General features: G+C 38.4%; 6 protein-coding genes across 15 annotated transcripts; 2 read left to right on the top strand and 4 right to left on the bottom strand.

Annotated features, from left to right (window-relative positions):
* Positions 1-853: 853 nt before the first annotated feature.
* LOC104806493 (nuclear transcription factor Y subunit B-8) lies at positions 854-3,662 on the bottom strand. Its single transcript, XM_010531426.2, has 7 exons — positions 3,549-3,662; positions 3,110-3,344; positions 2,590-2,719; positions 2,429-2,434; positions 2,212-2,286; positions 2,054-2,104; positions 854-1,137 (listed from the first exon to the last, which is right to left on the bottom strand). The coding sequence occupies exons 2-7, from the start codon at positions 3,334-3,336 to the stop codon at positions 1,096-1,098; spliced, it is 531 nt and encodes a 176-aa protein (XP_010529728.1). The 5' UTR covers positions 3,337-3,344; positions 3,549-3,662; the 3' UTR covers positions 854-1,095.
* Positions 3,663-6,811: 3,149 nt separating this feature from the next.
* LOC104806492 (phenylalanine ammonia-lyase 1) lies at positions 6,812-9,722 on the top strand. The gene is made up of 2 exons (XM_010531425.2): positions 6,812-7,395; positions 7,774-9,722. Exons 1-2 carry the CDS (start codon positions 6,968-6,970, stop codon positions 9,521-9,523), a joined length of 2,178 nt encoding a protein of 725 aa, XP_010529727.1. The 5' UTR covers positions 6,812-6,967; the 3' UTR covers positions 9,524-9,722.
* Positions 9,723-10,429: 707 nt separating this feature from the next.
* LOC104806491 lies at positions 10,430-12,548 on the top strand. The gene has a single exon (XM_010531424.1). The coding sequence runs from the start codon at positions 10,530-10,532 to the stop codon at positions 11,937-11,939; it is 1,410 nt and encodes a 469-aa protein (XP_010529726.1). The 5' UTR covers positions 10,430-10,529; the 3' UTR covers positions 11,940-12,548.
* A 395-nt stretch (positions 12,549-12,943) lies between these two features.
* Positions 12,944-14,751, bottom strand: LOC104806489. The gene has a single exon (XM_010531423.1). It carries the CDS (start codon positions 13,690-13,692, stop codon positions 13,174-13,176), a length of 519 nt encoding a protein of 172 aa, XP_010529725.1. The 5' UTR covers positions 13,693-14,751; the 3' UTR covers positions 12,944-13,173.
* Positions 14,752-16,061: 1,310 nt separating this feature from the next.
* Positions 16,062-21,695, bottom strand: LOC104806488. 10 transcript variants are annotated; one of them, XR_770621.2, is made up of 12 exons: positions 21,404-21,541; positions 20,476-20,584; positions 20,181-20,367; positions 19,693-19,745; positions 19,479-19,551; positions 19,023-19,347; positions 18,821-18,908; positions 18,518-18,751; positions 18,386-18,442; positions 17,941-18,210; positions 17,796-17,864; positions 16,062-16,193 (listed from the first exon to the last, which is right to left on the bottom strand). XR_770621.2 is itself a non-coding variant. In XM_010531417.1 (11 exons), exons 3-11 carry the CDS (start codon positions 20,527-20,529, stop codon positions 18,007-18,009), a joined length of 1,275 nt encoding a protein of 424 aa, XP_010529719.1. In that variant the 5' UTR covers positions 20,530-20,584; positions 21,404-21,444; positions 21,548-21,695; the 3' UTR covers positions 17,662-18,006. The 10 variants fall into 10 exon arrangements, 6 of the variants coding, with proteins under 6 accessions (XP_010529718.1, XP_010529724.1, XP_010529720.1 ...); XR_770620.1 differs by lacking the exon at positions 16,062-16,193 and adding an exon at positions 17,020-17,656; XR_770618.1 differs by lacking the exon at positions 16,062-16,193 and adding an exon at positions 17,020-17,656 and having other exon boundaries at positions 17,796-18,210.
* Positions 21,696-21,802: 107 nt separating this feature from the next.
* On the bottom strand, positions 21,803-24,191 carry LOC104806487 (translin-like). The gene is made up of 7 exons (XM_010531415.1): positions 23,782-24,191; positions 23,422-23,518; positions 23,203-23,318; positions 22,754-22,798; positions 22,464-22,489; positions 22,137-22,272; positions 21,803-22,047 (listed from the first exon to the last, which is right to left on the bottom strand). The coding sequence occupies exons 1-7, from the start codon at positions 23,975-23,977 to the stop codon at positions 21,959-21,961; spliced, it is 705 nt and encodes a 234-aa protein (XP_010529717.1). The 5' UTR covers positions 23,978-24,191; the 3' UTR covers positions 21,803-21,958.
* Between the last annotated feature and the right edge of the window lie 729 nt (positions 24,192-24,920).

Genomic DNA, 24,920 nt, shown 5'->3' with positions numbered 1-24,920 from the left:
TAGTTTTACTAGTATGACGGTGTGACTACTTCACTAGTATGACCGGTGACAGGTATACCCAGTTTGATAAAACTAGTCAAACTCGTCACACCCTTGAAGTGTGACGAGTATGACCACTATGGTAGAAACCAGTGTGACCAGTGTGACGGTGTGACGACTTTACTGGTATGACCATTGACGGGTGTACCTAGTTTAATATGACTAGTCAAACATGTCACACCCTTCAAGTACGACCAATGTGACGAGTATGACCATTACGATACTGATAGAGACAAAACTCTCATATGACTTGATTTCAAACCGAAAACCTAATTTTCCTTAACTGTAAAACTCGAATACTATAACTCATTCGACTAAGATCTTGTCTACCGTAAATATTTGTCCAAGTACACATATATCAAATTTTAAAAAAAAAACAATTAACTTTTTCGGTGATATATAATGAAAACTTTACTTGAAAATCTTCGCAAATAGAAGCCGAAAACGATGAAGACGAAACCATTTTGAAGTGAAGAGAAAAAATCGTACAAGAAATCGCCAATAAAATTGGCTGGAGAATGTCCGTTAGAGAAAAATCGTGAAGAAGAGAGGAAGAAGAAGCTGAACAGTTTTTTTTAACTTAATAATTTTTTATTTGACAACTACCCACTTTCTCTCCCTCTTTTGTCATCTTCCTTCAGGTTATTACACGTGTAATTTTTTAGAAGGGTAGGATTGTCTTTTTAACATTTTTCAATTTTTTTTTGAAACCCTAACTGTTCAAGGGTATGTCTTGAAGTCCATGTTACGTTTTAAAGGTATATTTGTATCTGAAAAAAAAACAAAAAAAAAAAAAAAAAAAAAAAAGACACGCTAAAGCAAACGATACACATCACACACACAAAAAGAAACGATCATCCAAAAAAATCTTAACAAGACAGAAAGAAAAGAATAGATAATACACAAAACTTGTCTCAACCTTACAGATTGATTGATTGATTGATACATAACCTCTCGGGTCTCGGCTATTGCCATGGACCATGGTTTTGCTCTCAGGGTTCTTGAAAAGGCACGGTATCCGTTCTTCCGTGGAGATTGAAGGCAAGCCGATATGGCCTACTCTGATCCCGGCATTGTGACCATCATATGCTGCTGACCCTGCAATATACCAACCAAACTTGCATCAAGAATTGCTTGATTAATACCATGAATAGATAAACTATGATGCTAGAAGTGTTTGAGCTCCTTATTTACGCCACAAGCACTGGAGGAAGATTGAAGGGAACTGCGATAAGGATAGAGGGAAATGGGAGAAGACTGCTGTTGGGACCAAGACATAATTCCCTGGACAATTTTCTTCCAGGAAAAGGGTGTTTTCTATGGAATAATCAGAAAATAAATAGGAGGTCATTGGTTTTCCTGCAATCCAAATGTCGATGCAAGTTAAGGTACAGGGTCAGGCACTAAGACTATGCTCCCAATGTATACTAGAGAAGGAGGAAGAAATGAGTCTGCTTTGACCAGCCATTCTATTGTTAATGACTTTATATGATGGATGTCCACCGATTTTCAAGTTTTGTCTTGTCCCAACTCCACCAACCAGGAAGATTTTATGATAAATGAAAAGAGATAGCACAATATATCTAATAAGAATCTCTACTACCTTTTCGGAGAATACACAAATTTTATGCGCAAATGAGACCATATAAAACAATTTTTGGCAAGAAATTTTGAATCTAGGGTTCAGTTCAATTGGAAATGATAGTGCTCTGTGGGAAGGATGAGCATCTCTACATCCACTTCAGTATGTGGATGTGTTGCATGATGGACGAGTACATGTGTATATGCGACTGGGTAATGTTGATGCAAAGTGTGAATGGTGAATGCATGTGCCTGAAATTGGGTACGAAGGAGCACTTCGGGGAGATGGGCATCTATATATTCAGTTGGGTATGTGGATGTGTGGGAAGATGCAACGTGCGAGTGCACGTATGCAATTGAGTACAAAGATACATCATTCGAAAGGTGGTTGAATATCTGAGCAAGCGATAGAGAGAGGAGAGAGAGACATTACTTGAGAGTTTCCATAAGCAAGACCTTGTGAGAAGGAGCCTTGGTGAGCAAACTGTAAGAATTGTTAAAGGTAAGAAAGGCAGAGACATCAGACTAACTCGACAAGTAAAGTAACATAAGAGAAGAAAATGCTCGACAATGTAATAGCCGGTTATCTACCTGAGCGCTTTGGGTTTGTTGGGCATCTTTCTTTGCATTTGCATCCCCGCCCTTTGCTGATCCCTTAGTGTCGCCCTACCAAACAAGATAATAAACTACATTCAGATGGAAAAGAGCATCATCAAAATAAAATACAGCTGATAATACTAGAAATTCATCAAGAATCATGACAAGGGTTTAACAATAAATATATAGAAAGGAAAGGAGAACCATTTACCTCCATCTGCTTGAATCCAACCCATACAGTAGAAAAAGGAAAGGGAGAGGAGAATAAAAACAGAACATTAGTGATCGAAATGCTGTAATTTCCTTGTTCTAGTAAGCACGATGTTCGTAGGTTCCACATAACCAGGTACAAGAACTGAAACCAAAACTTACCTCTCTATATCTCATCAGATACACCTTGAGGGGTTCAATGTAATCTTCAAACCCTAAAGTAGCCATTGCCCAGAGCAAATCATCTCCATTAATAGTCTTCCTTTTCTCTCGCTGACACTTATCACTGGCCCTGTTTACCAAAACGAGCACACATCATCTAACCTCGTTTCATTGCATCCACTTCTCCAATGTACGATTGTATGAGCCAAAAAGTGAATACATAACAAACGAGAAAACAGGAAAGGCATAATCTTTCCTTCAACCTCATAAAATGTTATCAAATGTTACCAATTACACTGTTGAACTAAATCACAGATAAAACTATAATAGATGTGAACATTGAAAATGTAACGATTCAATCCTCAGATAGGAAAATCTCATCATTTGCGCTCTAAAACGACAAAGAAAACATATTATTGAATGAAACAACTAAACAGAGAGCAACGCTGAGTCCAACAATAACAAGGGAAGAACGCATATACCCAAATAGAAGAAAAGGATTAAAGGGTTGGAGCCATACTCGCTGGTGATGAAGCTGATGAACTCAGAAACGCATTCCTGAACAGTATCCTTAGCGTCCTTAGAGATCTTGCCATTGGGAGGAAGCCCTCTCTTCATGATCCGGCTGATGTTAGCGATGGGAAGGAACCTGTCCTGCTCGCGGACGTTGGCCGACCTCGGGCTCTGGTCCCCACCACTCTCGTGGCTCCCGCCGGGACTCGCCCCCTTGCCCTGCGTCTCCGCCATCAGAAACCCTAGACCACAAGACCAAAACACAAACACATCACCACAACGAAACAACTCTGATCAGAGACGAATAGGGTTGCCAGAGACATAACACATCACAAACGGAAACTGAGAATCAAAGGACGAAACAGGGAACTCGAGGATCAGAGATGAAACGGGGAATCGGGAATTCGATCGAGAGGGAGAGGGAGAGAAAGATTGGGGGTGTATACCTGATGAATTTGAAAAAGGGCGGGAGGAAGAGAGAGAGATGGATTGATTGGAGGAGAAGAGGAGGAAGGAGATGAGAGAGAGAGGGAGAGATCGGACGCTGGAGAAGAGAGGAGAGAGGAGAACGACTGCGATGAGAGATTAGGTTTCTTTTATATATATATATATATATATCAACACCGTTGGTTTTACTCTTTTCAAGTTCTCTCTCTCTCCCCCTACAAGTACAAATTCAGAAGCGACGCGTGTTCGAGATTTCCTGAAACGTCGTCGTTTGGGATATAATATTTATCAGTAAAACGTAATATTTTCTTTTTGTTCTTTGGATTTATTATTGAAGTCCCAAAATGGCTACAACAATTATTTAAAATCAAACTGTTATTCAATATAATTGTAGCCATTTTAAGTTTTAACTAAATTAATTGAATCGAAACTGAATAAAAATAATTAATTATCTGAATGTAAAACAAATTTTAGAAGATATTAAACAAATTTGAATAGAGAGAGAATCGAAGTCCAGCTAAAAATTCTAATAGATATAATATTTTTTTCAAACAAAATAGATTCGAAATCTAAAATACCCATCTAAAGGCTACCATTATCGAATATTCGAATGACAACAATAAAGAATCTTTACCAAAAATATACAATAATAAAGAAACTAAGTTTTTAATAAATGGAAAAAAAAATCTTATCTACTTTAATATAATAACACTCTCATACAGTAAACTCACATAACTCCAAATCATGTAAGAGAATAAAAAATATCTTCGTATTTTAATTTAACAGTTCAAAAAATTAATCACTCAATTAGAAAATGATAAATAAAAAACAAAAACAAGAAGAAAAAAAAAAGGAAGAGTGGTTACAAGGATAAAAACAACATAGACATGAAATCAATAATCCATGGGACATGTTCTTCACTTTGTAAAAAACATTGATGGTCATTTTCTTGTTTTGGTTAGGTTATATTCGAATTGTACCTCGATTAAAACAAAATATAATGATTCAACTTTTATGCTAAAAAATCGATTTTGTTTTCTATTTCTGTTTAAATTCATTTTTATGGATAACAATCTTTATTTTTTTAAATCCATTATTTTTATTTGTTTTTTAATTTTAATTAATTTATCTAAAATATTAAAATAGTATATTTTTATATAAAAACAATTATTTCTTTTCTATATTAAATTCTTTGCAAATTCATCTCATTAATTTCTCTTCCATTTAATTTTTTGTGAAAATAGAAATGATTTTATGTATTTCTGGAATCAATATTTGTATAGTGTGAAAACTAAAATAAACCAAAAGATTAAACCGGATATCCCAATATGACCTACAGAAATCGAAACCGCAGCTCTGTATATATATATATAATGTGTGTGTGTGTGTGTATATATATAATTAATTTTATGTACTTAGTAAACGGAGCCATGGGTTCGCCGAGTACGAATGGTAAAATCATGCACATGCAAATGTTTGGTATTATTAAGTCATCTCACCAACCCACCTCTTCTTACAGCCATGCCACTTGGACCCCTTAATTCATCATTAGTTTCTATTTAGAGTATTAATTGTATTATTTAACTTATGCTACTCGCTTTACATCTTAATTATTATCCATAATTGCATCAATTTATATTATTTTCCCTAATATGTAAAAACATTTATAGCATTTATTGTTCTTAAATAGTTTTAGAATATGATTGGGTTTTCCATTTTAAGAATTTCCCACATATTAGTGCTGGTAAATATTGGGAGAAAAAAACTCAGGGTACGTCTCCAATAAACTATTCATTCATTTATTTATTTTATATTATAATACCCGACACAGTCTGAATAGTTAAAAATATTTCCATCAACATATATTTAAGCTTACTTTTGTATTTTAATTATATTAATATCTTCCCTAAAAATTATTGTACATCCGTTTCTCTCCATGATATATATAATAATTAGGATACCATATTACCATTTGTTGTAGATCATATTTATTTTTTGAAAAATGGAAAAACAAAATCAATTCCACTTTTGACTTCTTTAACCTTCTTTGTTTATCTATAAGATTTAACGATTTGTGTAATTCTCTAAACTTTTGTCCAAACTCCTTGAAACATTTATATAATTCTTTAAACTCCTTTATTCATCTATAAGATTTAACGATTTAATTTAATGAGAGAAAAAAACGTTAAAGATAAAAACGTACGTACATTTATTTCGAAACAATAATGTAACGCCTCCACAAAATCTTTATAAAAAAAAGTTAATTAACCATTTATATCAACGAAGATTCGAGCTAATCTTCTCAAACGACCATTTAGATAATATCAAACTTTGTCCAAAATGTTTAGTTTTGGTTTTGACCGTGATTTTATTACACGTGTCGATGTGAATTGAGGAATCTCCAACTTGTTGACGATGTATTTGACACGTGGCAATTCTCAGGTCAAATTCCACGCGTTATTTTTTTCTTCAATTTTATAATTTAATTATTGCTCTTTTACATATTAATTAACCTCGACAATGAAAGAATTGGGGTTATAATTACGTAAATGCCACCACCACCATTGCTTTTAATTTGGGGGGTCATGAAAATAGCGTGTTGCCTTCACATACAGTGAACAATAGATTACCATCGATGCTTGGCAAGCCACGTCACACCATTTGTCTTCCGCAAATTCGTTACTTATTTCGATTTTATAAAAAAAAAAAAAGAATCGTATAATTAAATTATTTTTCGGTCATTTTTATATTCAAATAAAAGAATCATGATATCCACTCCAAATAGAAATGATACCATATCGTTATCACACACGTAGATTAAATACTTATTATATTATTTTGGTTATATTCAAGAATGCTCCAAAAAAATAATAATGTGTAGCAACTGCAAATACATTGCTTAAATAACATTTTTAAAAAAAATAGAAAAAGGGAGATAAGTGTTTTGGTGGGGGCTTTTAATTGACCCCTACATTGTACACCAACCGCGAAAAATGTCGTCAGCCCCCCAGGAGCGACCAAGACGACGATGAAATCTCTCTCTCTCTCTCTCTCTCTCTCTCTCTCTCTTTTGAGACGCAAACCAAATCCACGATTTTCAATCTCCACCGTTGACTCTCCACATTGAAATCCAACGGTCCATATTAACTCTCAACAAACCCCCTTTTTTTGTTATTTTTGAATTAATTAATTATTATTTATTTTTCATTGGAGAGTTTACGTTGAAAATAAGAGTCCCCTTTGTTCTTACCTACCAACAAACACTCAAACACACACCTCTTCCTCCCATCTTATTTAAACCACTCTTCTCTCTTCTCTTCTTCCTCAGGAGCAAAAATTCCACCAGCAAATTCGAAATCTCCCCATCCAACAAACCCTAGATCTCTCTCTCTCTCCCCGAGCTTTGAATTTAGCATCAATGGAGGTCGTGGCATCGCAGATCAACGGACACCAGAACAACGGCTACGCCATCAACGGCGGAGGTCTCGAGAAGCTCTGCGAAACTCCGGCGACGGCGGATCCTTTGAACTGGGGAGCGGCGGCGGAGCAGATGAAGGGCAGCCATTTGGAGGAGGTGAAGAGGATGGTGGAGGAGTACCGGAGGCCGGTAGTGAGGCTCGGCGGAGAGACGCTGACGATCGGTCAGGTCGCGGCGATCTCCGCCGCCGGGAACGGCGTGAGGGTGGAGCTGTCGGAGGACGCGAGGGAAGGCGTGAAGGCGAGCAGCGATTGGGTGATGGAAAGCATGAACAAAGGTACTGACAGTTATGGCGTCACCACTGGCTTCGGCGCTACTTCTCATCGGAGGACCAAAAATGGCGTCGCCCTCCAAAAGGAGCTCATCAGGTAACGTACAGGAAGATTATAACCTTAAACGTATTATACAATTAATCCGTAGATTCATAATCAGATTACATGAAATTTGTGGGAAATTTGTTTAGTTGCAGTTGAGATTCACGACATGAAATCGTCTGATACTTCTCTTAGAAAATTAATGGTGAAAGAAATTAGTGTGGTAATCATTTCCATGTTTAGTCATAATCAGCGTGGGAGTATAATTTAATCATACAATTCACGGGGACACGAAGTTTAAGGCTCGTTATAATTACGTTGCATGGAGAAACAAATCCAAACCGGGTCGGGTCGGGTTTAGACCCGCCTACTCGTTTTTTAATCAACTCATTTTAAATTAAATTGGATATCCTACGTGTCATGTCCGTACAGATTCCTGAACGCCGGAATATTCGGATCCGCGACGGAGAAGAGCCACACACTCCCTAAGTCCGCCACGAGAGCCGCCATGCTTGTACGGATCAATACTCTCCTTCAAGGATACTCAGGAATCCGATTCGAGATCCTCGAAGCCATTACCAGTCTCCTCAACACCAACATCGCTCCTTGTCTCCCTCTCCGCGGCACCATCACCGCCTCCGGCGATCTGGTCCCTCTCTCCTATATCGCCGGTCTACTCACCGGCCGACCGAATTCCAGAGCCACTGGTCCCAACGGCGAAACCCTAACCGCGGAGGAGGCCTTTAAATCCGCCGGAATCACCTCCGGTTTCTTCGATCTCCAGCCGAAGGAAGGTCTCGCGCTCGTCAATGGCACTGCCGTCGGATCTGGCTTGGCGTCGATGGTGTTGTTCGAAGCGAATACTTTAGCCGTTCTGGCGGAGGTTTTGTCGGCGATCTTCGCCGAGGTGATGACCGGAAAACCAGAATTCACCGATCACCTGACGCATAAGCTGAAGCATCATCCTGGTCAGATCGAAGCGGCGGCGATCATGGAGCATATTCTCGACGGGAGCTCGTACATGAAGCTTGCCCAGAAGATTCACGAGATGGATCCATTGCAGAAGCCGAAACAGGACCGTTACGCTCTCCGTACGTCTCCTCAATGGCTCGGACCTCAGATCGAGGTGATTCGTCAGGCGACGAAATCGATCGAGCGAGAGATCAACTCCGTCAACGACAATCCATTGATCGATGTCTCGAGGAACAAGGCTCTCCACGGAGGAAACTTCCAGGGAACACCCATCGGAGTTTCCATGGACAACACACGTCTCGCCATTGCTGCAATCGGGAAGCTCATGTTCGCGCAATTCTCCGAGCTCGTCAACGACTTCTACAATAACGGACTCCCATCAAATCTCACCGCCGGGAGAAACCCTAGCTTGGATTACGGATTCAAAGGCGCGGAAATCGCCATGGCTTCATACTGCTCCGAGCTTCAATACCTGGCGAACCCAGTGACCAGCCATGTCCAATCCGCAGAGCAACACAACCAAGACGTGAACTCTCTCGGACTGATCTCATCCCGGAAAACCGCGGAAGCCATGGAGATCCTGAAGCTAATGTCCACAACATTCCTCGTCGCCTTATGCCAAGCTGTGGATTTGAGGCACTTGGAAGAGAATCTGAAGCAAACCGTAAAGAACACGGTATCTCAAGTGGCCAAGAAGGTGTTAACCACCGGGATCAACGGCGAACTCCATCCATCCCGATTCTGCGAGAAGGATCTACTCAAGCTCGTGGATAGAGAACACGTCTTCTCCTACGCCGACGATCCCTGCAACTCGACATACCCTCTGATCCAAAAACTCCGACACATCCTTGTCGATCACGCATTATCCAACGGCGAGAACGAGCAAAACTCGGCGACTTCTATCTTCCACAAGATCGGAGCTTTCGAGGAAGAGCTGAAAAGGGTATTGCCGAAGGAGGTGGATGCCATTAGAGCAGCGTACGAGAACGGGAAGACGATGATGATTCCGAACAGGATCAAGGAATGCAGATCGTATCCGTTGTATAGATTCGCTAGGGAAGAGCTGGGGACTGAGTTGCTCACCGGAGAGAAAGTCCGGTCGCCCGGAGAAGAATTCGACAAGGTTTTCACTGCGATTTGTGAAGGGAAGATCATCGATCCGATGATGGAATGTCTCAAGGAATGGAACGGAGCTCCAATTCCTATTTGAAGATTTCTTGTGTGTTTTTTAAGGTTTGTTTTTTTTTTCCGTTGATTGTTCTTTATAACTGAACAACTCTTTTTGTGATGATATGTATAATTGTGTGTAATGGTTAGTATTTAAGGTTGGAAAAGTAAGTTTTCTTGTTTTAAATGTGAAAAATATGATCTTTGCTAATGTGATCATGTTTTGAAGGGAAATTTCTCAACCTTGTTTGTATTAAATCTAAAATTACCAAAAAAAAAATATGAACTTTAAAATTATCAGAAATATACAAGATTTTTTACACTCAATTACATAACAAAGTTATAAGGAGTTTCAGAAAGAAAAAAAAAACTGTACATTTGATATTGTTTTTTGTTTGACACACACACACACATATATATATATATATATATATATATTTTATTTTTGTAAATTTTTAGGTATATTTGTTTGAGAGTATTTATAAAAATTAATCATTTTGATTATAAAACGAAAAAAAATCATATGTTTTCTTAAAAAAATTTAAGATTTATGTATTACCCTTGAAATTGGTAATAATTTTTCTTTTAAAATAAAATAGTTTACTACTTTACAGAACGTAAATATCTGTGTAAATATTGGACATTTATAAGCAAATGCTTTGGATTTTTTCTAATTAGTTTAATTTGTGAGTTTTGGATTACTCATTTTGTAAATTCTCTACGAAATTTTCAAATGATGGAAAATAAAATTTGTACTCTGCAGATATAAGCATAAATGATGTAAGAAATTAATTTAATGGATCTCTCACACATCAAAAAGTAGATTTATGGTTATTATTATTATTATCATTAAATAATGACAGCGAAGCAAAAAAGCAGACTTGAAGGCCAATTTCAAAGCCCATAAAAGGCCCAACCGAACTCTCTACAAACAAACGCGTCTCTTACTTTCAGCGCGTGGAGTGCAATCGCCTTCGCCTTCGCCTCCTTCACAAGCCCAATCCAAGCCTGTCTCTCCGTCCCCCCTCTCGATCTACACAGAATCCGCCATGAACGATCACCATCACGATCATCACCACGCACGTCTGAGCCGAATCCGGAAGACGACGGAGGTCCTTCGAGAAACGGCTTCGTCCTTTTCCTCCCACCCTCTGACCTTCTTCTTCCTCACGTTCCTCCTCTTCTCTTTTCGCTCCGTTATCGATCGCTGCTCCCTCCTCCTCATCTCCTTCATCGACCGTGACCCTTCCCTCCACTCCCTCCTCTCTCGCCTTCCTCTTCACCACCCTCCCCACGCGCACCCCACGCGCCTCCCTCGCCGTCCCCCTTTCCTCCACCTCACCCGCGTCGGCACCCTCGACGATGACTTCTTCTCCACCGACGATGACGACCGGCGATCCCTCCACGGCCTCCCTTTCCGTGCTCCGGTCAATGGCACCTCCGTTATTCTCTCCGGGTTCGAGGGCATTTCTGGGTTTTCGAACCCCATCGCCGACAACGGCCTCTTCCTCCCTCAGATCGTCCGACCCGGCATCGTTCTCCGGCCATCGTCTTCGGTGGACGATCACGGAGATGAGAAGGAAACGAAGTACGATGAATCTGAGCACGATCGCGACAACAACGAAGAGTTTCGCGGCGAGAAGGACGAGAAGGAATTCTCGAGTATAGTAGATCTGAGGCTTTTTATTAGGGGGTTTGAGCTGGGTCGCCGCGAAACGGCGGCTCTGTTCTTCCTGGGGAGTTTCCTCTCCGCTGCTTATGGATGGGTGATTCTAGGGTTCACGACCGTGTACTCATTGGTCCTAGCGATTGTTTTCGTCACTGTGATCAATGACTTTGTTGGGAGATCTCCTTCCTTCTTTAGGGTTGTGTGGACTGGTTCAAGATTAGGGTTTAAGAGGGTTACAGGATTCATTTTGATGAGATGGGCAGTGAGAGATGCGTTCACACAGCTTCTGGGTTTGTGGTATTTCGGAGAAGTCGAGGATCAGTTCTCATTTTTTAGGCTCTTTGTGAGGCTAAAGTTGATGCCTTTCACTGTTATGCCCCCATGGATTCGGGGTTACGAGAAAGAGATATCTGGCTTCTTGTTCGCTTGGTTCCTGCTTGATGCGCTCATTGGTTTGGTATTAGCCGTTGATGCTTATGTTGCCATTGTTGATTCGAGGAGGAGGGGGAGGGAAATAGTGAAGGAGGGTCTGTATTTGATTTCCCTCTTGATGAATCAGGCGGTGCAGCTAAAGTGTCTTGAGGCTATTCTCTGCGGGTCTTTTTTCAAATGGGTTCTGATTCGTTTCCTTGGCAGAGGCTTTGCTGCTGTTTTCCAGTCGGCCACAGAGGTTTACTTCATGGTGGCTTGGTTAGTGTTCTACTTAGCAGCTCGGAGCAAAAATGCCCATATGGAAGGTAGAAGGTTTGGGAGAAGAGAATTGGAAGGTTTGATTGATGGGTTGAGATGATATCCGTCGTCTTGTAGGATAAGTTTTTCGGCTTCAAAGGATTAAACCACCTTACCTTGGACACTGAAGTAACGGCAATATCTCAAGTGCTATACGTTTATCATGCGCTGAAGTTCCCTCGGTTTAGCACTGCCTTGGATTGGTATGATCGCTACAATTTGTTGTATGTACCGCCACACCCACTTGTGAGCTATGGAAAGGACAATAAAATACTTCATCTGTGTAGTGTGTATACTCATTGCGAGAATTTCCCTGTGTGTATATCTCTTGCTGCAGTTGTTGGACATAAAAAAATCGATCGAGTGACCTGTCTTTGATATGGGAATTGATGTTAGATCAGGGCTTCTGATGTGCTTCTCGGCGTCAAAGTGTACTTAGCTGTGCCCCCTTTTTGTTCAAACATTTTGATCTTTTTATTTGAAGTTTGCATTTGTACTAATCGGCTTATGCGGTCTGTGGATAGAGCAAAAGTGCATTTGTTCCTTGCTCTGTGGTTATGATTTGGGATCATATCTCGATTTTGCAAGCGTATTGAAGCTCTTAGTTTTTGTTCCAGATTAATGTACTTTGTTATGTCATGGCCTTTCACTAGTTCCATTTCCTATCTCCTTTTTGGCTTGCCATTGTACTCCTTGACATTTACAACAATGATCACCTTGTCCTGCAGTTTGTTGTTTTCAGTCTGGTGATGACAGGATGAAGTTGTGATATAGCTCTGCCCTCTTCGAACAGATTGACAGAGTCTTAGAGGTTTCTATAGACAAAACCCTCGAAGTTGTATGGAGTTTCATATCTTGCCTGCAGGAATTCTTCCTCTGTCAGCAGCTGTGTCAGTGTCAGATAGGTTTCAAGTCATTACAATTATTTACTTGAGACATTTCTGGTCGGAAGTTTCATATCTGGTTCAGTTGTTCTCCTGATAAGTGTGGAAAGGTTGTGTATTTCCGACGGTGAAAAACAATCTTTGTCATATCGAGTTTTGCATATTATGGTATTACCTGTTATCTTGGTCATTTTTCGAGCTTTGATCACTTTGAGTTTTAGATTTTGTATGCCTGAGAAATGCGATGGAGATTTCAACGCGGTTATTGCTTCTCTAGCATCTAATCACATTTTCTTTGATGAATAAACGTTTCTACACAAAAAATTTCACTGAAGTGTACAGCATCAGGTCAGCATTAACATTCTCTGGGAACTTAAGAGCTGGATGAATCAATAGAATTTCTTGAATTCTCTACTGAAGAACCTTTCCCTGCAGGCACGTCATGCAGATCCTCTGATGCTGGCAAGCACAAATGCAACGAACAACATCGAGAAAGGTGGTTTCATTGCATGGAATCCATAGTTTGGAGTTGGCTGTGAAGTTGTAAACATCCCGAGCTTGATCCAGCAATGCCATGAAGAGCGGGTGTTTAAGCAAGGTGATCTTGATCACGAATCTCTTGTGATTCTCACCCACATACACAACCAAGTGACCCTTTGGCACGTCTTTTGGAACCATCCCGTCTTCCTTCTTGAATGGCCAACGAACCCTCTTGCAGCAATTCCCGCAGGATGTACAAGGTACAACGACTTTGCCCTTCATCATTTTCAACTTGTTTTCACACGCTTTTGCAAACTTGCTCTTCATTTGGGTAGGAGGGACGGGAATGACAACAAGGTTAGAGTTAGAGAGGGAGAGAGAGTTTTGCAATGAAAGAATAAGATGTCTGTGGATGAAAGTACAATAGTGCAGTACATGTATATATATCATATATAGATATAGGTGTGGGAATAGTAATACATGAATTCAAGTTCCGCAGCGTTCATTAATTGTTTGAAATGACTTGTTAGCCAAAGGGTAGAGATGGGCATTTTTTTTTTAGATGAATATAACACGAGGCATTTGGGTGTGAATAAATTACGTTTCTTTTGCTCACTCGTGCGGCTCCGTTACATTTTCTGCATGGAATAGCGTCTGGATACGAAGCTGTATGAACATTATTATAGATGCAAAGGCCCCACAAGAAGATCAAAGTGAAAAAAAAGATAAGATTGTTAAGATATGAAGGAGAGGAATGGGGATGGGTCTCAATCTTCTTCTGTCTAAGGTGTGAACCCTGTTTATGATTTTCGGATTGATATTCTAAAATATACTTTTGATTTTGATCTGCCAGAAGAAAAAAAAAACCTTGCGTCCAAAACTTGTCCATTCTAGATTCCAGTTATGATTTTTTTTACCATGAAAATCCCTGCTCATGTGCATTTAGATTCCAACCTTGAAACTTGTGGGAATTGGTATAGTCCTTTGTAGTATTACAGAAGAGAAAGATCTTCTTGCTTTTCTTCCGAGGGCGAGCTCTACGTTTAGAGTTATGGCCAGAGAGATTGTGGTTCACAAGATTCAGATGGAGATGGTGAAACCCTTTTTGGTATCATCGTCATCTCTTGCCAAGAGGGTTTTAATGAAAATGAACTGTCATTGGGGCACAGAGAAATGGATCTCTTGAGTTCATCCCCCATGGGCACAGCAGCATGTATACATGTGTTTGATGATGATGATGGTGATGGTGATGATGATCTACATCACACAAATGTCTGTCTCTCTCTCTTACAAAACAGACAGACACATCACCAGGCTTGAAGGGTTTTTATGTTTGTGTTAATTTTTGTCAGATAAAGACTGATTTTGCCATTCCGAGTTAGGCTGGATTTTCTTCTCTGCCCTCAATTTATTGTGCCCATGTGGAGTTTTTTTTTATGTTACTTGTCTTCCCTTTTTTCCGGAAAAAAAATTACATTACCATCCATGAATATATTTAGATTGCTCTTATCCAAAACCATATGTATAAATAATATCTATTTACATGTTAATTAAATTTGTTCTAATTCATCCTTTACAAAGAAAATCGAGTTAATTTAAATGACAATGAGTTTAATTTTATTAGTGTCGCGTCCTCCCTAATTTCACACAACATACCAAATGCCCAAAAGCCCAAAACTGTTCATCTAGGTCTTGATAAAAGTCACAAGCAGGAGCTAACATTTGAAGTATATCATATTTTTTTTATTAAATCTAAAAGACATAACTTTCTTATTCTAAAATTGCAAATTTAAAATCTCGTAATATTTTATTGTATTTATATCAAAATTAAGGAAATATGTTAGATTTAATTTTTTCTTTTAAAATATAAATTTTAATGTTACATTGGATTCCGTTTGATTGGGATTTTCATAATGCTTATTTTTTTAATTTTTTTTTCATATGATTTTTATGTCCTCTTGTTTATAAAAACATAAATCGAATTAAATTTAATTATTATTTCATTTTATTTTGCTGGTGATCTTTTTATATGAAACATAAAATTCTAAAAATAAAGAAAGAATAGAAAATTTTATTTCGGTCCAAACAATTTTGACTTTTTTTTTGTGGTGTAGAAAAAGGAGCAGCCCACAGGCCATCCCTTTGTTTGATATTCCACAATGATTTCATTTAGATCTTTCCATGTGTGTTCCCTCAGTCAGCTCTTAGTTGGCATCTTCTTTTTTTTTTTCATTCTTCATTTTATTTTTTGTTTTAAATTTGTTATTACGTGTGTTCAAATCCTAAATAAAAAAAAATCTTGAAATTATTATATGTGTTTGTCAAATGGGTAACTCCCCATCTATTTACATACATCTGAAATATAAAGCGAATTGGCATCTATTTATATATATATATATATATATCACAATTAAGTTTAATACGTACCAAGTTTAATATAATCTAACGGAAGGAACACTAAAATGAGAGATTAAATATAAACAAATACATTATTAATAGAATAAAGTTTTGTCAAACTCTTTTGTAATATAGAAATATAAAGATAAGTATTACGTAACATGGGTTTTTAATTCATTAAAAAAAATCTTAAATTCATCCAAATTCGGTTTATACTATTTTCTCTTCCACTGTTTTTACGCGGAAAATAAGACATATTAATACAAATATCAAAATCGATTAACATATTATTAAAATATGTTAAAACAGAACCCCGAGTTTTATTTGAATGAATATATGATCGAGAACAGAAGTTTTTTTTATTATCTAAAGAAAATAAAATACATAAATAGGAAAAGAAAACTCATAAATACATTTATTTGGATAAATTTAGAGAAAGAAAAATATTAATCTATTTGAAATAAGCACTTACGCAAGCCGGCAAGCGCGTGGGTAAGGAAAGACGAAGGTTGCTGCACAAGCACAAGCACGGCGTTGATTTCTCTTCTTCTGCTCTGCTGTGTGTTAGTTTGGGCCCAAAATGGGCCGTTGATGGACGTTTGCGAAAGCCCATTGGATCAGATAAAGCATTAGAGCTCGGGGGAAAAACATTAACAATTCCATACAATAAAAAGCAAGTTTTATCTAAGTTTGAGGGGAAATAATTGTTTTTAAAAACTGGTATTTTCCATATATTAACGTGTGATGATTTTAAGGATTTTGAATAGCTCATTATATAATTCGAAATTTCTATAATAATAATAATAATAAGAGCATAGACCATTACGGATTATGTGCTCGTGGAATGAGATTATTTAGAGAGAGAGAGAGATGTGTTTTAATTCAATTGGACAAGAAAAGCATACACGGTTTAATAATGGGGACTGAGGTCGATGTTTTTTATAACTTTAATTTGTTGAAAATTGCAAGTCAGAAACTTTAATTTACATTATGGTTTTGGTTAGGGGAATGCAAATGAAGCTTCTAGCGACGATATTATTAAAGCTACTTTATTTTACTGATTTTAATAAACAATAACATTTTGAATTAAAAATTTTAGAATTCCGTTTCTCTTTCATATTTGTAGAATTTGAATACTGAAATTCGATACATGGATACATATACGATCCCAAAACTAAGAGGTAGTTTCTACTTTGGATTAAAAATTCTAAAATCATATTCGTGATTGACCAAAAATATTTTGATCACGTAAAATCGTAAAAACTGAAATCGAATCCGATCTAAACCCGAACATGAATTATCAGAATATCTAATTACCCCAAAATCAATAATGTTGCCTACCCCCTAATCATGCTCACACAAAAAAGGTGAATAATATTATAACATGGTAAAAAAAAGCCGTTGTGGGATTTCCCTATTCGGGCAACTAATTTCTCCTTTTTGCAATTTTTTTAATTATTTTTTTTTCACACCCAAGGGGAAGATATTGGTTGCAATCATATAATGATCTCAATTCCCACTCTTCACTCTTCTTATTAAAAGAGCACAACACCAACAAGGAACAAGGAACAAGGAACAAGATGCAATGCAAGTTCAGACAAAGATCTTGTTGGTTTTGCTTGTGGTGAGTCACTGCTGCTCGGCTGAGGGAGGAGGGAGGAGAGGTATTGGTAGTGTCAGTGTGGGAGGGGTTTACGGGCAAGAGCTGAGGCATCAACTTCAAAAGGGCAAATCCGTCGAGGCGAAAACAACAACGACGGATGGTTACCCGGAGAGACGGGTCGTAGACAACCACCACAACATCCCTAGACAAAACTACGACAACAACTGGGGAAGCAGAGGGGACGACGGCAACGGCTAGTTTCACCAAGAAACACCACCAAGAACAATAGAATGCAAAAGTCTAAATAACGTAACTAAGGGAAACACTATGATGATGGGTTAATGTTAATGTGTGCGTTCTTGGTTTTGGTTTTAAAGGTCTGGGCTTTTCGGTGATGTATCCTGTAAGCATATGCTGCATGGAGAAGAAAAGGGTGTATGTATATATGCATGCATATGCGTGATGAAATGCTATTGTACATTGGAACTAATCAAGAAATGAAAACATGACAAAGGTTTTATCCAAACGGGAAAGGAGAGGAAAGGAAAGGAACCTTGTTTCGATTTGAAGTCCGTCTTGTTTCACAGAAGAAGTAGAGAGCTGGTTAATGTATTTGGGTGTCCTAACAAAGGGAAAGTGAAAACTTCCGAAAGAGAACAAAAAAAAAAAAATTACCCTTAAAATGCAAACGTTAGTACCTTTTTTACAGCTGCTTTTGCTTTACTCCGTTGAAGAGTCGCTTCCTTGGTGTATATATATATATATCAACATCTCTTCTTCTTCTTCTTTTTCTTCTTCCTCGACTTGGTTACTGTTCGAGCATCGACAGAGGGCTGAGCTTGAGAACCGTCACTGACGAAAGGCGAAGACTTTGAATAGGGATATGGATGGAGGGTGGCAAGCTCACGGATACGGTGTAGAATATGCTTCGGGACAGGACGGGCATGGCTCTTTGATTCTTCTTCAACCTGAAACCCGTTCTCTTTTTTGTTTGTTTATGCTTATGTTTCGAAAAATCATTACCAAATCGAAATATTTGTCCAAAATCGACACTCATAAGTACAGGATCATGGACCATGTTTTCGATAAAAGATCAAGGTTATGGAACCGGGTGAAAGTATAACAGAAGAAATCAGAGCTAACCTCTCCGTTGTTACGCTTGATAGCATAACTAGCTCTGAGAAGATTACGCCATTTGTCCTATACATAAAATGAGACATGTAGATGAGAGACAGCAGAAGAACAAGAACGAGAGTTGAAACGGTATAAAAATACCCGGAGATCGATAGGTGTACGGTGAGAAGCAGATTGAAAGAAGAGGTTCTTTATATTTGTCCACCTTCCCACACCAAACTCAGAAATACCGTCAACCAATTTGACAACCTCGGAGAGTGTCCACATCCTCTGATGTTTTCTCCTGTCACATGTGCTTTTCGAGGTTTCCGACAAAGAAAACTCGTCCTCTTCGCTCTCAGATGTTGTAACTTCATTATCAGATCGGGTGTTCTGCTGAAACGGAAAAATATGAATGATTAAGATATCACATGAAGGGGTACAATAATTTAAAGAGATAGGTACCTGTTTAGGGTGACATTTGTTTAGAATTCCTTTCCGAGGCCGGAGGTCATATGATGGAGGAGAAATGGTTCTACCAAGAGAATCCGACCTACAAATTTAACTCGATTGCTTCACTACAAGAAATATCATATCAACATCTGATGTTCAAGAGATTATAAGTGGGAATAAACATTTGTCCATTCATCAGATATCTTGACCACACCTTCGAGTAGCATTACACTTCTTCTGATCTCTGCCAAGTTTGGCTTGGGAGGCAATGAAAGTGGCAAGAGGTTTTTTGTCGTCTTCTGACTCGCATAGACTCTGGCAATCATTTGAAATGGAGCCTAAAATGCCATTGAATGGTTCTTCATAGACAACCTTGTCACAGGATACATTCTGAGCCTCGGGTTCTCGAACAGTTTCTTTCAGGGACGTTGACAGCCCAATGCTTCCACTAATCCCGGGAGAACGGGATTCTGAACTTGAGTTTGGAGCAACATAAAGGTCATTATCAAATTCAGAAACCTTCACTGTCCCCTCAGTGTCTGCAAGCGAATTGTTGAGATCAACCATTGTATCAAATATTTGTCCAGATGTGAGTATCAACTAAAACAGATAACCAATGCAACAATGAAATGATAGAACTCTGTAGCTTCAACAAGAAAGGGATGGTCACCGATAGGAAATGGATCTTGAGATTCGTAGATATGTTCCACTTCATCAACCTCATCCAAGAACCCATTGAAAATCTACCCAACAAGCAAACAAATACAATCTCATTTTTACAAATGGATAACCAATAAGCACGTAGAGAAGAGTAAAGACACAACACTAGAGTGGGATTAAAAAAAATGACGCTATAAGAAATGTATGAGAAAAAGTGCACATACATCAAGCTTTAAACCTGCTTCCTCCTCTAGAGCACTATAAGAGTCCAGTCCACCTTAGCAAAATGGAAGATAAACTGGCATTAACCAGATTTGCATATAAACTAAAATGGCAATATAAACAAGTGTATGAGCAAAAAATGCGTTCATTTGCTCAACAACCTATCTAAAACCCAATATACAAAGACACTAACAGTTGGGTAAATCCTTTACAGATCGAAATTCTATAAGAACGTCTGGAATGTAAAAAATATATCTTCATAGCCATTATGCAATTGCTTTTCTAAACAAACAAGGTGTTTAGTTAGAAGAATCTGGTAAGAACCTTGAATGACAGCCTAGAATGAACTTATGTGTCTAGCTGTCTGTCTAAGGCCACATCACCCTCTAAGGAGGTTCCCTTTTTCCAATATAGCACATACACATACACAGGACAACAGAAAAATCAGGCTATTTCATCAAGTGATAAACAAAAGTGGCTAAAATATTACCATAATTTGGCCAAATCTCAAAGTCAAATCCAAGGCAAACTTCCTCCATCTTAAAACCGCTCCCATTATTCTCCTTACCAAGTCCTAAGAAACCGTCCACTGAGTCATTCTCATGTTTAGGATCCATGAGAAAATGCAACCCGTCGATCGTTTTGTCCTCGCTCGCATGGCCAACATTGTCATCACCCTTGAGAGAAAGAAAAAGCGATCAGCAAAAATCAACCAAATTACAGAATCTGTTTATTCAAACTTACAAAGTTAAACAATGGAATACTAATGCAGGATATGCTCTAACCTTCTGAAACTCCCGGCCTATAGAAGTTTCAGGAAAATCGGGTAACCAGTCCATTCTGAAAGGTCCCTTCAAGTCCAGTCCATATTCACAGCCAAACACTTCTCTTCACCTGCCAAAGACAATACGCAAGCACATCAAGAATATGCCATTCTGCCAATAAACAATGTAATGACAGATTCACAAATCACGAAAACGTGTGAAACTCAACATGGATTCCACATTATATTCCAAAGCTATTGACCTTTCTCCAATTCCACAACTGAGCTGTTTAAGCAACCAATCCAAATAGGCCAAATCACAAGGAACGGCCTTTCACACTTTTGCAATCATTACACTCCTAAATCACAATAACCCACCATACTAATGTAGTGAGAAACATGAATCTAACAACTACCAACCACCACAGAACATACATTCTGGGCAAGCAACTCAGGTCTTAGAACTAAATGACAGAAAATATCTGTCCGGTTAATCCCATATGAATGAAGTAGAAAGATACAAAACTTTCAGTTACATTAGCGTTACAACATAATATAATCACAAAGAGAGAGAGAGAGAGTGAGAGAGAGAAATCAGAAGAAAACAAAAAGAGAATACAATACGTATCAAGTGGGCCAGATAAACAGCTGTTAAACAATAAGCACACAAATGAAGAGGAAAACAAATAAACTTTTTTCCAGGAAAAGAAACCTATCGTTGCATTGCTTGCTTATCCTCCTTTCAAACAACGCCTGGGAACGGACAAACCGAGGAAACAAAAATTTCCCTTTCCTCTAAAATTTTCTCGGCAGCCAAGCAGACACCCGAGGAGGAAAAAAGCAACAAATAAATCGGACTCCAGTAAGATCACTACACATTCCGATCTCTCTCTCAGCCTCAAACCAGAATCAAGGTGACAACCGGGAGGAAACAAAAAAAAAAAGCTTACCAACAGTGGATAATGGAGAATCTAGATAGATAGAGTTTGACCTGTGCAGAGAAAATGCAATGTCAGAGAAATTCTGGGAAAATGTTGGAGAGGAGAGAGAGAGAAACAGCCAAACAGACGACACGAGAAGAGCATAAGAATTACGAAGAACTGTTGGACTGGATGCTTTGAAATTTTTTTTTATAGTCGCCGGATTCCAAATGCTTATTATATTCAAATGACGGAAGTTTTCTTCGCGTGTAGTATAGCGTGCGTTTCATGTCCGCAACCACGAATCACGACACGTGGCCTGCATGAACACGTACGGCGCAGAGATGAGGTTACGGAAAAGTTGCGATTCTCTTTAACGCCGTTATGACAACCGTTAAATTTGGATCAACCGGCCGTTAAGTTCGCAGAGACAGAAAACGGGCTTCGGCCCAGGACGCTTGCCGTTTTCATTTTCTGGAAAAGGAAACCTTAGCGTTCTACAGCATTCAAAGCTAAAACTGGCCACTGTTTTCAGTTTCTCCAAAAGCACTCCTTGCCGTTTTTTTGTGAATACCCAGAACATTATCAGCCTTGTGATCCACCGGGAGCCACCAAGCCCCGGATCTTGACGTCATAGTAAACTTCTTCAACCCTCTTAAGATCATATTTCATGCCTGTTACAATGAAAAAGGAATGATCTTTATCACAATTCTTGAACCCGAAAGCGGATTTGAGTTAAACGAGCGAGAGATGAATCGGTTACTGTCAAACTTCTTGCGGAGGAAATCGTTCCTCAAATTCAGCATTCGGAACGCTGCATGAAGATCTGTCAGGAAATTTAACACCTTTCTCGGGCAATCATAGTCTCCTGCCGTCGCTCGGTTGACCACGTACCTCGGCTGCCAAAAAATAAAACCCGAACAACTTTTGTGATCTTGCATGAAACACATTGTCCATATCGCTATCTTCGGTTACAAAAGTCCGGATTTTTCAGGTCTCTGTTGTTTCAACGCGTCTAATCAAATTTTTAGGATGCAAGGAAGATGTGAATGATTTAGAATGAATAAAGAAAACGGAGAATAGAACTTACCATATCATTTGACATGAAACAAACTCCTGCAAAGTATAAATAAACTCAAGAACAGGAAATGAAGTAAATGCTTGATTTCATAAAACATAATCTAACATTCTATATTTAGCTCTACATAACCTGCCTTCTAAGGGACTTATGTTGATTGGTTTGGTCTTTAGAGTCAAAAATCAGTTAAGTATTTGGTTTTGCAAGCATAAATTACTTTGAATCACAGTAAAACCGGCAATGGAATTATCGATCCAGATGTAACCTCGCACGGAAAATAATATTTTTCCCATAAAACTTACCGATGAGATAATCTTCGGTGTCCAAACCAAACTCTGAACTGTTCACTGAAACCCAAAAGAACACGATGAGAAGAACGAAAGATGAATGATTTGACCTAGATGTGCTACACTTGTTTTAACCAAGAAAGAAAAGAAACATAAAGAATTTAGTTAGGCCGAAGATATCGAGATTAACCACCACTTGGGGGAAATTTTCATTCTATTACGAAGCGAGTAAACCAATCTACCATTTTTAACATTAAGAGAGTGAATGACTGGATTTGGAGCAAGAATGCATCAAGATCAGACCCTTGTAAAACTTTACAGTAAACTAAATGACAAATCCAGAGTAGATAATGCATATTGTCAACAATGAAGAAGAAGATCAGACTTTACTAAACAACAAAACCAGCCATTGATATTTCTTTCGAAGCAAGAGAAATGATAAACCGAGAGAACCAGTGACTTACACCCGAGTTTTTCTTCAGCTCCTGCGTGGGAGAGAAGAGTCCCGGTTTCTAACCAGTGCATAAAACCAAGCTGCGAGACCACAGTCTGTGTTTCACTTCTCCAGTCACCATGGTACCTAAAGCACGAAACCCAACTTCTATATCACAAAATCCAAGCAGATTTTGATCAAAACACACCCTAAACCCTGTCTGGATATTGCATTAGTGTAATAAATATACCTGTAATATTGCCCATGGCAATCATGGAGAATTTCAGAAAGCTTACCGTAAAGCTCCTTCAAAACACCAATTCTTTCTTTTGCTTTCTCTACAACCTCTGAATTCCATATGTCATCAGAAAGACTAGTCTCGTTAGTTGCTATCGCATGGTACAAGGAATTCATCAAAGTATATTTACTTTCAAGTTTAGTTGCTCTCTCTTCAGACAGAGCTCGATTACTGATAAACTAACTCAGAAAGAAGAAACATCAAAGTTTCTATTATCCAAGCAAGTACAGCCATTTCTTCACTGCGTGAACTGACAAAAAGACACGAAAAGGTCAGAATCTAAAGACCCTTCGGACAAAAACTTGTCTTTACCAGGAACGGGTCGCGATTGGTGAACGAGGAGCAAGTTAGCCTGAATAAGCCTTGTCGCTGACTCAATCTCCATAACCACAGCTCGAATCCTCTCTCGCAAGCTCGCAGATCCTTCCAGCTGAACCCTAAACTCCTCGAACTGCTTCTCCAGCGAAGGAGAAGACGGCGGTGGAACCTGACCGTCACCTCCCGCCATCGAAAATGGAGAAGATGACAAACAGAGAGCGGCGGAGAGGGAAGGAAACCCCGGGTGTCTCCGGAGTAGACTGGAATTCCGAAGAATGTCGCCGGCGAAGAGAGGGGGAATGCGGAGAATCGTAGGGGAAAGGCAGCGGTTAGGGTTTATCAAACGAGAGAAGGCAAAACGCCGATTTCATATTGGCGCCGTTTCAACAGTGGATTTTTTATTGACCACCAAAATGCGAATTATTTCATTCCCTAGCAAATTTTATTTTGCCATATACTAATTAATTATATATATATATATATATTATTTTCCAGTAATAATATGTAGTAACCAGTAGTGACGCATTTTCATAAATAAATGTTCATTTTTATTTTGTTGATGATGATGAGTGTAAAAAATGAAAAAAAAAATAGATTTAATATTGATATTTTTATATACTGCAAATCGATATCTTTCACATTTTTTGTGAAAATCAAAAACTAAGAATTAAAAAAAAAGTACAAAAAATTGGAAAAAAAGAAGTAAAGATAATTCTTTAAAAATTAAAAAAAATGTATTTATACAAACATTATTATGATAATAGAACATTTTGTGGCCATAGGTCCAACCAATCCAAGACACCTTATATTTATTTTCTCCTAATAAAGAAAACCCTTGATTTTGGTTCCACTGTATATCAAAGAACCAGATTTAGTTGACATCAGCACAGAACTAAAAGTAATTAAGGAAAAAATATTAGAAAAATTACATAATTTAACAGATTAACATAATTAAGATATAACATAAGTTAACAGCTTCTTTACATGTCCCATAATCTCAGATCCTAATCTAGAATCTAAAAAAAACTACGACATATATAAATATTAAAACAAAATGCAGAATAAAAAATTAAAAGAACCCTAGTCTTGTTGGTGGTGGCGGCGGCGTTGATGATCCTCCGCCGCCGTGTCCC

The sequence above is a fragment of the Tarenaya hassleriana genome, unplaced genomic scaffold (assembly GCF_000463585.1).
Source record: "Tarenaya hassleriana unplaced genomic scaffold, ASM46358v1 Cleome12, whole genome shotgun sequence".
In the NCBI taxonomy this organism is placed as follows: domain Eukaryota; kingdom Viridiplantae; phylum Streptophyta; class Magnoliopsida; order Brassicales; family Cleomaceae; genus Tarenaya; species Tarenaya hassleriana.
The sequence above is the reverse complement of the archived record's forward strand: the minus strand, read 5'-3'. Positions and strand labels throughout refer to the sequence as shown.

Excerpts from the sequence above, each read along its gene's own strand:
- LOC104806489 (XM_010531423.1), bottom strand. The coding sequence starts at position 13,692 with ATGATATATATACATGTACTGCACTATTGTACTTTCATCCACAGACAT.
- LOC104806493 (XM_010531426.2), bottom strand. The coding sequence starts at position 3,336 with ATGGCGGAGACGCAGGGCAAGGGGGCGAGTCCCGGCGGGAGCCACGAG. Across the intron at positions 2,105-2,211 it reads AACAAACCCAAAGCGCTCAG|TTTGCTCACCAAGGCTCCTT; the intron begins GTAGATAACCGG and ends CAATTCTTACAG. Across the intron at positions 1,138-2,053 it reads TTGCTTATGGAAACTCTCAA|GGTCAGCAGCATATGATGGT; the intron begins GTAATGTCTCTC and ends GGTATATTGCAG.
- LOC104806487 (XM_010531415.1), bottom strand. The coding sequence starts at position 23,977 with ATGGCGGGAGGTGACGGTCAGGTTCCACCGCCGTCTTCTCCTTCGCTG. Across the intron at positions 22,799-23,202 it reads AGCTGAAGAAAAACTCGGGT|TGAACAGTTCAGAGTTTGGT; the intron begins GTAAGTCACTGG and ends TTTGGGTTTCAG. Across the intron at positions 22,048-22,136 it reads CCTCCGCAAGAAGTTTGACA|GCATGAAATATGATCTTAAG; the intron begins GTAACCGATTCA and ends TCATTGTAACAG.
- LOC104806488 (XM_010531417.1), bottom strand. The coding sequence starts at position 20,529 with ATGGACTGGTTACCCGATTTTCCTGAAACTTCTATAGGCCGGGAGTTT. Across the intron at positions 19,348-19,478 it reads TCAAGATCCATTTCCTATCG|ACACTGAGGGGACAGTGAAG; the intron begins GTGACCATCCCT and ends ATTCGCTTGCAG. Across the intron at positions 18,909-19,022 it reads AAGTGTAATGCTACTCGAAG|GTCGGATTCTCTTGGTAGAA; the intron begins GTGTGGTCAAGA and ends TTAAATTTGTAG.
- LOC104806491 (XM_010531424.1), top strand. The coding sequence starts at position 10,530 with ATGAACGATCACCATCACGATCATCACCACGCACGTCTGAGCCGAATC.
- LOC104806492 (XM_010531425.2), top strand. The coding sequence starts at position 6,968 with ATGGAGGTCGTGGCATCGCAGATCAACGGACACCAGAACAACGGCTAC. Across the intron at positions 7,396-7,773 it reads CTCCAAAAGGAGCTCATCAG|ATTCCTGAACGCCGGAATAT; the intron begins GTAACGTACAGG and ends ATGTCCGTACAG.